The 12,707-nt window shown below is 49.1% G+C and overlaps 5 protein-coding genes across 6 annotated transcripts; 2 read left to right on the top strand and 3 right to left on the bottom strand.

Moving 5' to 3' along the window:
* Positions 1–259: 259 nt before the first annotated feature.
* On the bottom strand, positions 260–1,146 carry FOXG_07966 (uncharacterized protein; the record flags this gene model as incomplete). Its single annotated transcript, XM_018386665.1, has 2 exons — positions 260–666; positions 720–1,146. 2 exons carry the CDS (start codon positions 1,144–1,146, stop codon positions 260–262), a joined length of 834 nt encoding a protein of 277 aa, XP_018243846.1.
* Positions 1,147–1,272: 126 nt separating this feature from the next.
* On the top strand, positions 1,273–4,904 carry FOXG_07965 (mannosyl-oligosaccharide glucosidase). Of its 2 annotated transcripts, XM_018386663.1 has the most exons (3): positions 1,273–1,676; positions 1,728–3,691; positions 3,753–4,904. In XM_018386663.1, exons 1-3 carry the CDS (start codon positions 1,445–1,447, stop codon positions 3,996–3,998), a joined length of 2,442 nt encoding a protein of 813 aa, XP_018243844.1. In that variant the 5' UTR covers positions 1,273–1,444; the 3' UTR covers positions 3,999–4,904. The 2 variants fall into 2 exon arrangements, with proteins under 2 accessions (XP_018243844.1, XP_018243845.1); XM_018386664.1 differs by having other exon boundaries at positions 1,728–4,904.
* Positions 4,905–6,956: 2,052 nt separating this feature from the next.
* Positions 6,957–8,088, top strand: FOXG_19552 (uncharacterized protein). The gene has a single exon (XM_018399789.1). The coding sequence runs from the start codon at positions 7,208–7,210 to the stop codon at positions 7,631–7,633; it is 426 nt and encodes a 141-aa protein (XP_018243843.1). The 5' UTR covers positions 6,957–7,207; the 3' UTR covers positions 7,634–8,088.
* FOXG_07964 (tRNA modification GTPase TrmE) lies at positions 7,074–10,130 on the bottom strand (the record flags this gene model as incomplete). Its single annotated transcript, XM_018386662.1, has 3 exons — positions 7,074–8,123; positions 8,185–9,623; positions 9,675–10,130. 3 exons carry the CDS (start codon positions 10,128–10,130, stop codon positions 8,105–8,107), a joined length of 1,914 nt encoding a protein of 637 aa, XP_018243842.1. The 3' UTR covers positions 7,074–8,104.
* A 111-nt stretch (positions 10,131–10,241) lies between these two features.
* On the bottom strand, positions 10,242–12,093 carry FOXG_07963 (phosphoserine aminotransferase). The gene is made up of 3 exons (XM_018386661.1): positions 11,706–12,093; positions 10,855–11,653; positions 10,242–10,805 (listed from the first exon to the last, which is right to left on the bottom strand). Exons 1-3 carry the CDS (start codon positions 11,815–11,817, stop codon positions 10,439–10,441), a joined length of 1,278 nt encoding a protein of 425 aa, XP_018243841.1. The 5' UTR covers positions 11,818–12,093; the 3' UTR covers positions 10,242–10,438.
* Positions 12,094–12,707: the final 614 nt, after the last annotated feature.

Genomic DNA, 12,707 nt, shown 5'->3' with positions numbered 1-12,707 from the left:
TGGTCGAAGTTAAGCCCAGAACATGCATTGATGTGAGAGTAATGCGGTAGAAGAACGAGAAAGTAGGGCTGAGAATGCATTACACATGCAAAATAACTGTAAACTTTGATGTTCCACACAATTATTATACCTCTGCGCTCGTTTAGCAGGAAAACCCATACGCCAATCCAGTTTACCTTTACGGCACAACCTTAAAAGTGCCAATTGTCCTCACGGAGATCACAACTCGTACTGCATCAACGCCGTCTAGCCAGCATGCTCAGCGTGATGGACTCAAAGGCCGATTGAATCCACCGTTCCTGTTCATGTACTGACGATACTCCGTCTTCTTCTCTTTGTGCACACCACCAGCATTGTTGCCTGAAACCTTCTTGTTCTTGGTCGTTCCAAATCCGCCGAAGCCCATCATAGCCTGCATAGCGGCCATATCGTCGTCCTCTGCGTCCATAGGATCTTCTTCAACCTCTGAAGCCTGGCCCTCTTCTGAGCGGTTGCTTTCCTCTTCACGCTGCGCGCGTGATGGCGGTGGTGGTGAGCGGCTTGCACGGGAGCCGACGTTGAAGGACATATTTGGTGCCGGGCGCTTTGCGTCGGGGCGAGGGCGCGTAGGAAGTGCTTCGTGAGTAGGACTTCGTGATTGTGGTGAGGCTGAGCGACGAGATTTGCCTGCGTGGCAAGTTAGGTTTTCATAACGTTGAAATGGGGGTGTGGGCGCATACTTCGTTTGTCTCTATCATCGTCACGACGCTCATCTCCTCTCAGTCGTGGTGGCGCACCCTCTGCATCCTCTCTCCGTCTATCCCTCCTATCTCGATCATCATGATGGCGCGGGCCTCTATCCCTAGGTCGGTTCCTATCACCATCTCGGTCTCGATGTCTCCTGTCCGGCGATCTCGATCGATCTCTGTATCCACGGCGCTCGCGTGATCTTGACCTGTAGCCTCTGCGATCGCGGTCGTTGTCCCTATTGTGTCCTCCACGCCTATCGCGTCTGTCGGATTCGTCCCACATTTGACGACTATCGGGTCGTCTATTTCGCCTAGAGTCTCCCATTATGTGTGTTGTAGATTTTGATTCCGATTCTGAGAATTTGCTGATGATCTTGAGATATTGACACTGTAAGGTGAAGAATGTTCGAAAATGCATCCAACAAGTTCTAGAAAGAGGAAGGCTGAAACGAGATAACTTTTAAGTGGAGTTTGAGCTTCAAGTGGCGGTGGCTGGTGAAGCTTCATCATTGGCCTGAGCTCTCATGGACCCCGGATCGTCTCCAACTCTCAGCCTTGCGTCGTCATATCAATTTGCTACTCCTACGTGTTCTCTGGAGCTTGTTCTCACACAAACTCACCCGATGAGGAATTGAAAACTCTAGGATTCGCTCAAAAAAAATCTTTATCTCACTTTCTCTTCTAGAGGCTTGTGAGAAACACTTTTTATCGTCAGTATGGTGAAAATTGCCCATTGGGTGTCGGCGGCGACACTCGCTCTGGGCGTCTCAGCCGCAGACGATGCATCTTCTGTGCTGACGACAGAAATCGGCCGTCAAAACAACCAGAGCCTCTTTTGGGGACCCTACAAGTCCAATCTGTACTTTGGCGTGCGACCACGAACACCAGATGGTCTATGGACAGGGCTCATGTGGGGGAAGGTTGACAACTACCATGATATTCAGAATGGTAAGAAATAACGAGCTTCGTGATTTGAATGCTCTAACACTTGCCTTCTAGGTTTCAGATATACCTGCGAGCAGGGAGAAGATATGCATGGCTACGGATGGGATGAGTATGATGCCCGCATAGGCGGTGTGCAGTCAATTCACGACAAGGGCAACAACATCGACCTGACGACTACTTTTGTGAAGATCCCCGGTGGAAATCATGGTGGCAGCTGGGCTGCCCGAATCAGGGGCGAGCTGCGAGACGGTGCGCCCAAAAACACCAGGACTATGCTATTCTATTATATCGCCCAGGATGGTGATGGCGAACTTGCTGTTGAAGGTGAGGGTACCAAGTATGGTTTCAAAGACGACGTTACTCTTAAGGGCAGTTCAAAGGCGCTAGGAGACTACAAGCTTCTCATCACAAAGGGTACCGGAGAGCACCCTTCAACAGATCACAAGTTTCTGGAAGATCGACATGGCGACACAACCATCGTCTCGAGTACTGAGGTCCCAGCCGACCTTACCTGGCAGGGCAAGCCCGTTGTCTTCAAGCAACTTCAAGATGCCGTTTCGCCCGTGCAGCAGAATGCTGACCAGGCGGACCCGCCTCCACCGTGGCAGGTGTACCGTATTGCCCATGCGCCTGGAAAAGGCAACGTCCATATAGTCGAGAAGACCTTCGAGGGACGGTTCGAGTTCGATGTCATCTTTTCATCCGAATCTGGAGGCAAGGAGTTTACTTCTGAGGAGGTTACTGAACAGATCGAGAAGACTTCAGAAATCTTCAACGAGCGTTTCACCAACACCTTCAAGCTCAAAGAGCCTTTCACACAGGAGAAGTACAAGAAATTCGGCAAGAGCATGCTGTCAAACCTTATTGGCGGCATAGGGTACTTCCATGGTCACCAGCTAATTGATCGATCGTATGCGCCTGAGTATGAGGAGCAGAACGACGGGTTCTGGGAGGAGGCCGCGCAAGCCAAGGCACGCACACAGCCAGAACTCGAAGGCCCCTATGAGCTTTTCACCAGTGTTCCTTCTCGCCCTTTCTTCCCCCGCGGCTTCCTGTGGGATGAAGGATTTCACCTGATTCCCATTGCCGACTGGGATATTGACCTCACACTTGAGATTGTCAAGAGCTGGTACAACACTATGGACGAAGATGGCTGGATCGCGCGCGAACAGATTCTAGGTCACGAGGCCCGGAGTAAGGTCCCCCCTGAGTTTCAAGTGCAATTTCCGCATTATGCCAACCCCCCTACCCTCTTCCTTATCATTGAGGGCTTCATGGAGCGTCTTCGCGCATCAAACGGAACCAAGAGCGAGGCAAAGGAACGCATTCTGGGGGCCGACCCTCTGCAAACCGCTCACCTCGACAATATTGAGCTCGGCGAGAACTATCTTCGAAAGTTGTACCCCCTGTTGAGACAACAATATGACTGGTTCCGCAAAACTCAGCGAGGTGACATAAAGAATTATGACCGTGAGGCATACTCAACCAAGGAAGCATACAGATGGAGGGGCCGTACTGAGACTCACATCCTCACCAGTGGCCTGGACGACTATCCTCGACCCCAGCCCCCTTCGCCGGGCGAGCTGCACGTCGATCTCATGTCCTGGGTTGGGCTGATGACAAAGTCGTTGATGAACATCGCAGACGCCCTCGGCATGGCCGAAGATGTGAATGAGTATAGGAAGAACTTGGACGGCATCGAGCACAACCTCAATGATCTCCACTGGTCTGATGAGGACGGTTGCTATTGCGACGCAACGATCGATGATTACGAGGAACACGCGCTCGTATGCCACAAGGGCTACATTTCCCTGTTCCCTTTCCTGGTCGGCCTGATGAAGGCTGACGACCCCAAGCTGGGCAAGATTCTTGATCTGGTCGGTGACGAGGAGCACCTCTGGAGCCCCCACGGCATTCGTAGCTTGAGTAAAAAGGATGAGTTCTACGCCACGGGCGAGAACTACTGGCGCAGCCCGGTGTGGATGCCTATCAACTACCTGGCTTTGTCTCAACTACAGGTAGGGTTTCCCCCAGATGTCCCCTTGGCGAAGTAGTACAAAGACTAACATGTGCATATAGAACGTTGCTTCGCAGGAAGGCCCCTACAGGGGAAAAGCGAAAGATCTGTTCACACGTCTCCGTAAGAACCTTGTTGACACCGTGTACAAGAGCTGGGAAGAAACAGGCTTCGCCTGGGAGCAGTACAATCCCGACACGGGTGCCGGCCAGCGAACACAGCACTTCACTGGATGGACCAGTCTTGTTGTCAAGATCATGGCTATGGAAGATCCTAGTCAGGAGGCTCATGCCAAGGACGAGCTGTGAATGGGTCAGAATATAACAAGGCAATGTAGGACTGCTTTGAAAAGGTGTTATGTGTATCCTGATATGCCAATTGAAACATACCGGCTATTGGTCAATGGTTAGTCACAGCCAAGACATGCATCGTAAAGCAATCCCACGGCTCGTACCGCATCCTCAAGCCATGCAGGCTTTGTGAGGCTTGGGGGCTATGAGGCTGGGAACAGGGATCGAAACATTCTACCATATTGGGCAAGTCAGGTACAGAGCCTCCAAACTCTGTTTTGGTGCTTCTGTGCGACGGATGGCTGTGATTTGATGCCTGGTGCCTGATGATGGCTCAATGGGTGCAGATCGGTGACTGTGGTTTGTGTGCCATACGGATCGGCAGGCTGTCAACGTCTTAGTGGCGTCGGTGGAACTTATTCAAATGGCCGAAGGTTGTCGATGAAGTCGAAAAAGAAAGGGTGCTTGTGTTTAGTCAACATCAACGTCAGCGGGTTTCTAGCAATGTCACGATTCTTGCATCGGTTACCAGTCATAGTCTACCGGCTTGCTTCCGGGACGAGAGTAGCTGCCGAGACATAAGCCGCAGATCCGTAGATGCAACCATTCTTAGAAATGCCCAGAATTGCTTGAGTGCATGAGGTTGATAGATTGTGTATAGCTTCGACGTGAACAGGCTGCAACCTGTATTGGTGGAACCCGAGCTTCCACGCCCAAGGGAACCCTCCGATACACCGTAGCAGGCGTTGCAATCCTTCCCGAGACATGGCTCAGGGGAGTAAGCAGAAACAAAACAGCAGGCAAGGATCTGGAAAGCTATATCCGTAATGTCTCAGAGGTAGCCGAGACGGCAGAAACATGGTTCATGTCTTAGGTCTTAGGTAGAAACAGTAATACAAGAGCCTGGTCTAGGTTGCAAGGCTGATTTCTTGGATAATGCCTCGTGGTGGTGAGTGTACCGTCTAAGCCTGGTGATTGGATCAATCGGAGCCTGTCCGGGGCTATGCACTGAGCTACCGTAGCGAAAACAGTCAGATGAAGCGACAGCGCGCCAATTGGCCAATCATAGCGTTGTTTCTATTTTTAAGGCGCTTAAACTCGACAAGGGTACATGTGTGTGGCAGGGTGAGGTTGGTGTACCATTGCGGCTGTTTGTAAGAATTCGAGACTCGACGGACATCATGATGTGATTGAAATGTGATTTCCGATCGCGAAATGTTTCCATTGATAGAACAAGCGTAGCATTGGCGATTCTTGGGAGCAAATGCGTCAATGGTTCGACCTTTCAGCTCGTTGGTCATTCACAGCAGGCGCTTAACATGGCTGTTTGGGGGTCTGGCCAATGAGAAGCGGTACCAGAGATCTCAGTGAGAATCGAGAACCCCCGTCGAGTCTCAGTATCGAGGGGAGTTGGATGCTCAGAAATTAGGTCCCAAGGGATTGGGAGGGCCCGCGCTAGCCGGCGAAAGGGCCTGAACCTGAACCTGACTGACGGGTAAGACCAGATGCCGTGCCGACCGGAATGAAGGAGTCCCGGCCACCCAATAGACTAGTGTACGAGTGATAGTAAGGTCAGAAGGGGCTGTTCGACGATTACCTCATGGGTGTGAGTGTGGGTGATAGAGTGCGCGTGGTGTAAGTTGAGGTTGTCTCGATTTGAACGTGACGTTTCATTCTTCTGCCCCCACGAGACCGATTGAGTAACTGCAATATTCGGGAACCTGACAAGGTTCTTTTGTTGGTTTCAATAATCAATTGACGGTGCAAGATGAGTCATGATAAGAGAAAGAGTTCATGTTTAGTAAGAAAGGCGGAATATGCAAAGGGTGACTCTTCGGTGATGATGATTAGGGAAAAGGGCCCTGGAATCTGTGGCAGTTTGTTCCTTCGGTAGGCGGAAACACGGGTTTGACCGATGCACGCCAATGGGGAAGTCGCGTCATGGCTTCTGTGGCTGCATCCGTCATTTGCGGGATGACAAAGCGGGATGACAGAATAAATGGTGCAATTTGCTGACTTATTCGCTATTGTGATGCCTCATGTAAATGTCTTGTCTTTTAGGCAACCTTTTAAACTTATCAAAAGTGCCCATGTGACGAGAAATTGCACTTTGGAAGCTTCTTCTCTGTGTCTATTGCGATATGGGACGCGCATGCAGTCAAGTACACGTTGGCACATTCAACGAATTTCAACCGGGATTAATTGGAATCTCTTTGTCTACTCCGTCCGTACCATACCGTACTCTGTCTCTCTCTAAACTCCATGATTGACTCCGAACCTAATCGGAGTTTTCATGGAATTGGAATCACACGGCCTCATTTGTCAGCCTTGATGACGTTTCTGCGTTGCAAGTCCGCAATTGTCTTGACATTTATACAGTACCAAGAGTGTGGAATAGTATGGGCGGGATCATAATACGAATACTATGCAGTATGTTAGAGGTGCGTATTTACGTATCTAAGCTCCGTCTCCACACCAACTCTCCAAACTCATTGATATGTTATCTTGAACAATTGCATTGTTGGGGGTCAAAAAAACTACCATGATGCATCTATTCTGCATCTGCTCCAGGTCCATGGCCAGAGCCGTGGGCATGATTGATTACATGTACAAGGGTGTTCATTTGAGGCTGTGGCTTATTATAACGTATACCCTGCCCAAGCCCCGTAAGCCCATCAACACTCAAAAGACTCACTCAGTAATACAATACGCAGCGACTTGACTGGATACGGCCCGGGTCTTCCGCACCCCGACCCGACCCCTACCCCGGGTACCGTGGGCGTGGCTACTTATTAACTTACACCGTTTGACAAAGACCCCTGTAACTGCAAGGTCCGGTCCCCCATAAACCATTGCCCTCAGCCCTACGATGGTGTCCTCCACCACTCACGGCGTTGATGGATTCCCTGTCAGCTCGGCGACATGGCGCAGACTGACGGAAGCGAAAGAAGGTTCCATGGCATGGCAAGGGCGGAACAACGGGCACTGCTGTAATCTACCTAGCCTAAGGTAGCCAAACCTAGCACGATACGCTATGTAGTGTGTTTCTATTTTGTTGCCCCCATGCTAAGGGTGTGCTTGATCGTCATGATACGACAACACAAACGAACGAACAGGCGTCAGTCAGAGTCAGCCGCTTCCACCGTCTACCGAGAATCCCTATCTGCGATGTGCTTAGTTACCCTTGGCTTCGTTCTATAGTTGACTCAGTTTCTATATAACTGTCCATGTCCTCCTGCTCTGAATTAGAATTCTCATCACCATCAACAACCAGTTTCATCTACACTCTACAACTACACTACAACTCAACATTTACATACAACAACTCAACTCTTTCAACTCAACTCAACCCAACTTCCATCTTCACCCAAAATTCATACTTAACTCAACTCTACTCTACAACATTTACAATGGCTGCTTTCACTCTCACATTTGCTCCCACCACTCGATCCTTCGGCCGATCTGGCTACAACAAGGACGGTGACGACTCTGACTCCAAGCCCACAAACAATCGTGGTCGATCTGGCTACAACGAGCCTGAGGAAGGAGACTCTGGTCGCTCTGGCTATAACGGCCCTGAAGACGATGATTCCTCCAAGGGCAACAAGGGTCGCTCTGGCTACAATGGTCCCAGCGACAATGACGACGAGTAAACTCCTTTGTTACTCTTGAGTCACTTCCCAAAAGCATACACAGCGACAGCGCAAGCATGGAACGGAGTTTTCTGTTTAGACACTAGTTTCAACAACATCTGCATGGAATGGAGTTTTGTTTTGTTCTCATCATCAGCATTGGTATTCGGAGGAACAAGTTGCAGACACGGCATCGCATATCAGGAGTTGGAAAAGACGGAAGCATAGCATCACACAGCGTTGGCATGGCATGGCATAGAAGCGAGCATACAGCATGACATATTTCCTTTTGCTTTATTTTTCTTGTCATTTCATCTCAATTTTATTTTCGCTTTCTCTTTTCATAACCGACTAGACCAGGCCCAGGTGGCCCAACATTGAGTCTTTTCAATTTGTTCAGACCAGCTGCTCTCTATAGAATATTCCTCGATGGAAAATATATTTCAACTCTCCCACCAATCTCTCATCGCTATAGTTTTCTTTGCCACGCGCTTATTTCCCCACACAGAATCTAACACGTCTCAAATCAGCATCTTGTCAGACATCTTATACACAATTTTGTCAGAACTTACTTTTCAAAGATAACACCCAGTACATCCTCAACATCTCCAAACTCATCCCGCCCTGTGATCCGTGCAAGGCAATTCGCAGCATACCTTAGATACTCGGCCGCGAGGACGGCATCAGCATCCAAGCCCTCTTCAGGGGCAGCCTCCATCATGAAGTCCTCCAAGTGTCGACGACACTTGATAAGGAGCTGGCGCTGACGCTCTGTAACGCCTAGCAGGTCCTGAAGATCGACAGGCATGGATGTCATCTTCTCAAAGGATGCCACGAGCTTGGTGATCACAGCCTGGATACCGCCAGGATCCTTGCTTTCCCATGTCCCTGCCTGAGCCTCCTTACACGATACGGACACGAACTCCGCCGCCGCTAGCTTGGGGGCTCGAATTCGAACGATTTTTCTGAAATCTTGAACCAGCTTCTCAAATTCCTCTTTACCAACTGCATCTTGTTTATTGACAACAACAACACAGTCCTCCGCCCCTGCAGCGAGATCGAGCGTTTCTTGGTCGTATTGCACAAATGGTCCATTCTGACCATCCTCCACGGATGCTAGGACTATAACAAGGTCAGAGTCCAGAGCTCGTTGCTTTGCTCGCCGTATACCTTCTTCTTCCACGGCCCCAATTGCGCCACTATCAGCCCCGTTGATCACCCGGGAACCTTTGGATCGAAATCCTGCCGTATCTGCAAATGAACATAAATAGCCGCGAATGTCTAAGCTCGCCTCGACGATATCTCGCGTTGTGCCTGCTTCGCCGGACACAATAGATGCCTCGCGCCCAACGATCAGGTTCATAAGCGAGCTCTTACCAACATTGGGTGGCCCTAACAGCGCTATACGAATTCCATTCCTCAAAAGCTCGCTCCTTTGACTTCCCTGCTCATGCAGCTCAATGCTGTGTAGCATCCTAGCAACCTGCGCAGTCACATTCTGTAACAATTCAGCCTGGGATTCGTCAAAGTGCTGGTCTTCGGAAAAGTCGATCAATGCTTCGATCTCACCACGAGCCAACAAGAGCTGCTCTCTCCATGTCTCGTATTGTCGTCCAAGAACACCTGAATTGCCTCGCACAGCTGCACGACGTTGCTGTTCCGTTTCAGCTGCCAGGGTGTCACTCAGGGATTCAATTTGAGCAAGATCCAGGCGGTCGTTGAAAAAGGCGCGCTTCGTAAACTCGCCAGGCTCTGCGTATCGAATACGATGTGTAGCGGAACATTTCGGAATGGCTGCTAACACAGCTTTTACAGTGGCTGATCCTCCATGAACGTGCAACTCCAAGACATCGTCACCAGTTACAGTCTTTGGGCTAGGAAAGTAAAGAACAAGAGCTTCTGAGTCCAGCACTATCTGCTCATTATTGGCATGCTGCGGGTCATATAGGGACCGTACTTTTGCATATCTTGGTTTTGGTAATGGTTTTGATGGGCAAAGTGCCTCATAAATCTTCAGCCCAACATTAGATACTGTATATATAGTAATTTGTATGACACTCACCTCAAGACATGATGGGCCAGAAATGCGAATTACCGCAATACCGGCCCGACCCTGCGCCGTTGATAGAGCATAGATGGTGTCGTCTATGATTGGTAGTCCGGATACAAATTCAGGGTTTTGAGTATGCCACGACTGATATGAATATGGCTTTGATACCGAGGCAATAGAATACCGCAAAGGTTGTGTAAAGAGTTGGTCGTTGCACTTGCTAATATAGAATGGGGATAAGAAGACTCGAGAGCGATTCGCTTTGCAATTGAGTCTCCTTAGGAGACTGCGTCTCAGCATCGGCGAAATGAGTGACAGTGAGATGTTCAAACTTGTTCTAATTTTTACTTGCTCTGGTTTTCTTAGAGCGAAGACGATAGACGCTGTATTCGGGAGTGACAATTGAGTATTGGCTGAGTTTTCCTGGTTGGAGACATAAACAAGAGAGAAACCTGAGGTTGATTCCATGTTATAGCGCTCAGGGCCCACTGATCGTATCAAACTGATAGTGCGCTAATCCACTGAAACTCATCCATCAGGGTCACGGTGATTGAATGTTCAACATACCTAGAGGATCATCACCAGTACAAGTTGTTTAAGCATAGCTCCTTTTATTACGCTTCATTTATTTGGTTCTTATTCTTTATCCTCATGGAGCATGTTGAATTCAACATCCATCTAGGTTGACTTTTATCCTTGATGTCGTACACGCATCTGATCAATTCCATAAAATCCTCAAACCATCCAGCTCAAACTTTTCATGATTGAATTTTTTTCTAAGAGGTAGCAAACGTCTCAATGAACTTGGCAAGCTTTTCGGCGCCCTCCAAGGAAATGGAATTGTAGCTGCTGGCACGAATACCACCCACGCTTCGGTGACCCTTGAGGCCGGTGAGACCCTGTGCAGTGGCCTCCTTAAGGAAAGCCTTCTCTGTGCCATCAGTGTCGCCATTCTTGGTAACGCGGAAGCAGATGTTCATCCTTGAACGAACAGACTTGTCAGGGACAACTCTGTACACATCAGGGTGGGCGTCAAGAGCACCATAGATAAGCTCGGCCTTCTTGGCGGACACGGCCTCCTGTCCCTCAACCTTGTTATAGGTGCTGAGTGACTTCTTGAGAACTTGGCCAGCGATATAGACACTAAGTCTAGTCAGTACATGTATCAAACGTGTCTTATAGAAGCGCTTACTCGAAGATGCTAAGGGTGTTGTAGAGACTGTTGTTCTTGGCGATAGTCTCGTAAGAGAAGATGATAGGAGGGATAGGAAGTCCAAGTCGTCGAAGAAGTGCGGGAGGAGGTTGAGGTGTCTTGGGAGGAAGAAGGCTCTTCTTGATAATCACAACGGTGACACCAGTGCAGCCGAGGTTCTTCTGGGCGCCGAAGAAGATGACTGAGAAGTTTCGGACAGGGATTCTCCTCGACAGGATGTTGGAGGACATATCGGCCACAACAATAGGGCCCTCGCCGTCAGGTCCAGGGGTCAGGGACTGAGGGAAAGCAGGAAATTCTACACCATCGACGGTCTCGTTATCGCAATAATACACCAAAGCAGCTTCCTTGGAGAGGTTCCAGGTGCTCTCCTCAGGAATCTTGCCATACTTGCCATTGTTAATCTGGCGGGCGTCAGCGACAATGTTGACATGCTCAGGACCAAGCAGTCGTTTGGCTTCTTCAGAAGCCTTCTGAGACCAACCACCAGTAACAATGTAGTCAGTCTTGAGCTCCTTCTCGACTGCATTTCTGAGCTCCTGCTCCACACGAGGGTCATCCTCCGGAGCCTTGAGGTTGGCAACAATCTGGGCCTTCTTCTTTGTCACCCATGCACCGACAAGGTTGTACATGGTAGCGGAGAACTCTCCACTTCCACCACCCTGCATGAAAAGAACCTCATAGTCCTCGGGAATGTCAATGTAAGAGGCAAGATCAGCCTTAGCCTCGTTGATGATGTTTGTAGCCAGCTCTGAACGATGGCTGTGCTCAGCAATACCTTGTCATTTGATTAGTGACGTTCACGATGAATTATGAGATTTTGGCTGTACCCAATCCGGTATGCTCATAGTCAATGAGGGCCTGGGCGGCCTTCTCAAGGACGTCTGTGGGCAGCAAAGCAGGGCCTGCGCCGAAATATGTGATCTCAGATCTGGAAGGCATGATGTTGTTGTGTTGAGAGAAGAGAGTGAATATGCGAGAGGATAAAAACTGGAGTTGTCTAAAAGTCGCGGGTATTTACTGTAAGTCACAGTGAGTCATCCAATAGAAATGCCCACAAGAGGGATCCGATATTCAACGTATGACTCTGGGAAGGTGAGTTTGGTATGACAAGAGCAAATTTGAAGAAATGAGGGGTATGTGTATAGCAGTCAAGAATGGACAGATCTTGTTCAAATCCTCGATAATTCAACAGATTGGTGAGCCGTGATGGCTGTGAACTGCAATCGTTATTCGCTGAGGCTAAAATGGCCATCAATGTGGTGGCTCCGCACCAATTGGGGGTTTTACTAGGCTGGCACAGCGGATATTAGAACGTCCATCAAGCAATCAAGCCTACCTAGTCAAGTTCGGAATATCATATTGTGTTCTGGAGTGTATTGCCCCAGAAAAAGCTTTACCGGACATGCCTGATGAGTAACCCAGATTGTCAAAGAGCAGCAGTAATTTCAGGATTTTCGATGAGAGTTGCATATATTTACCCAAGCACATCAAGGTCTTGACAACAGATATTTTCTACAACAGAAGCTCCTCAAGACCAAATTAGTGCAATCAAGGGAACACACTACTCGACAGCATGTATTCCAGGTCATTATCCGCAATAGAGCTTGCTTATAGTAAGGGAATATGTTTTCTTTCTCCAAGCCTCGACCGCCAATATGCTTCAACGGGTCTGATTGAGTTCATCATTGATATGCATTATTAGTGAGGGTTCCAAGCGACAGCAATTAGCTCATAAAGCAGATGTATCCCTCTACTAGCCTGCCAAATCGGAGCAACAACGTCTCTCACCAGCTGTTACCATAGCAGTGTATTTTTCTGGTTGAACACTC

Source organism: Fusarium oxysporum, chromosome 4 (assembly GCF_000149955.1).
Source record: "Fusarium oxysporum f. sp. lycopersici 4287 chromosome 4, whole genome shotgun sequence".
NCBI classification, from domain to species: Eukaryota; Fungi; Ascomycota; class Sordariomycetes; order Hypocreales; family Nectriaceae; genus Fusarium; species Fusarium oxysporum.
The sequence above is the reverse complement of the archived record's forward strand: the minus strand, read 5'-3'. Positions and strand labels throughout refer to the sequence as shown.

Coding starts and splice junctions, on each gene's coding strand:
- FOXG_19552 (XM_018399789.1), top strand. CDS start 7,208: ATGTCCTCCTGCTCTGAATTAGAATTCTCATCACCATCAACAACCAGT.
- FOXG_07963 (XM_018386661.1), bottom strand. CDS start 11,817: ATGCCTTCCAGATCTGAGATCACATATTTCGGCGCAGGCCCTGCTTTG. Junction 11,654..11,705: donor CTATGAGCATACCGGATTGG/GTACAGCCAAAA, acceptor TCAAATGACAAG/GTATTGCTGAGCACAGCCAT. Junction 10,806..10,854: donor AACACCCTTAGCATCTTCGA/GTAAGCGCTTCT, acceptor GACTAGACTTAG/TGTCTATATCGCTGGCCAAG.
- FOXG_07965 (XM_018386663.1), top strand. CDS start 1,445: ATGGTGAAAATTGCCCATTGGGTGTCGGCGGCGACACTCGCTCTGGGC. Junction 1,677..1,727: donor CTACCATGATATTCAGAATG/GTAAGAAATAAC, acceptor CTTGCCTTCTAG/GTTTCAGATATACCTGCGAG. Junction 3,692..3,752: donor TGGCTTTGTCTCAACTACAG/GTAGGGTTTCCC, acceptor ATGTGCATATAG/AACGTTGCTTCGCAGGAAGG.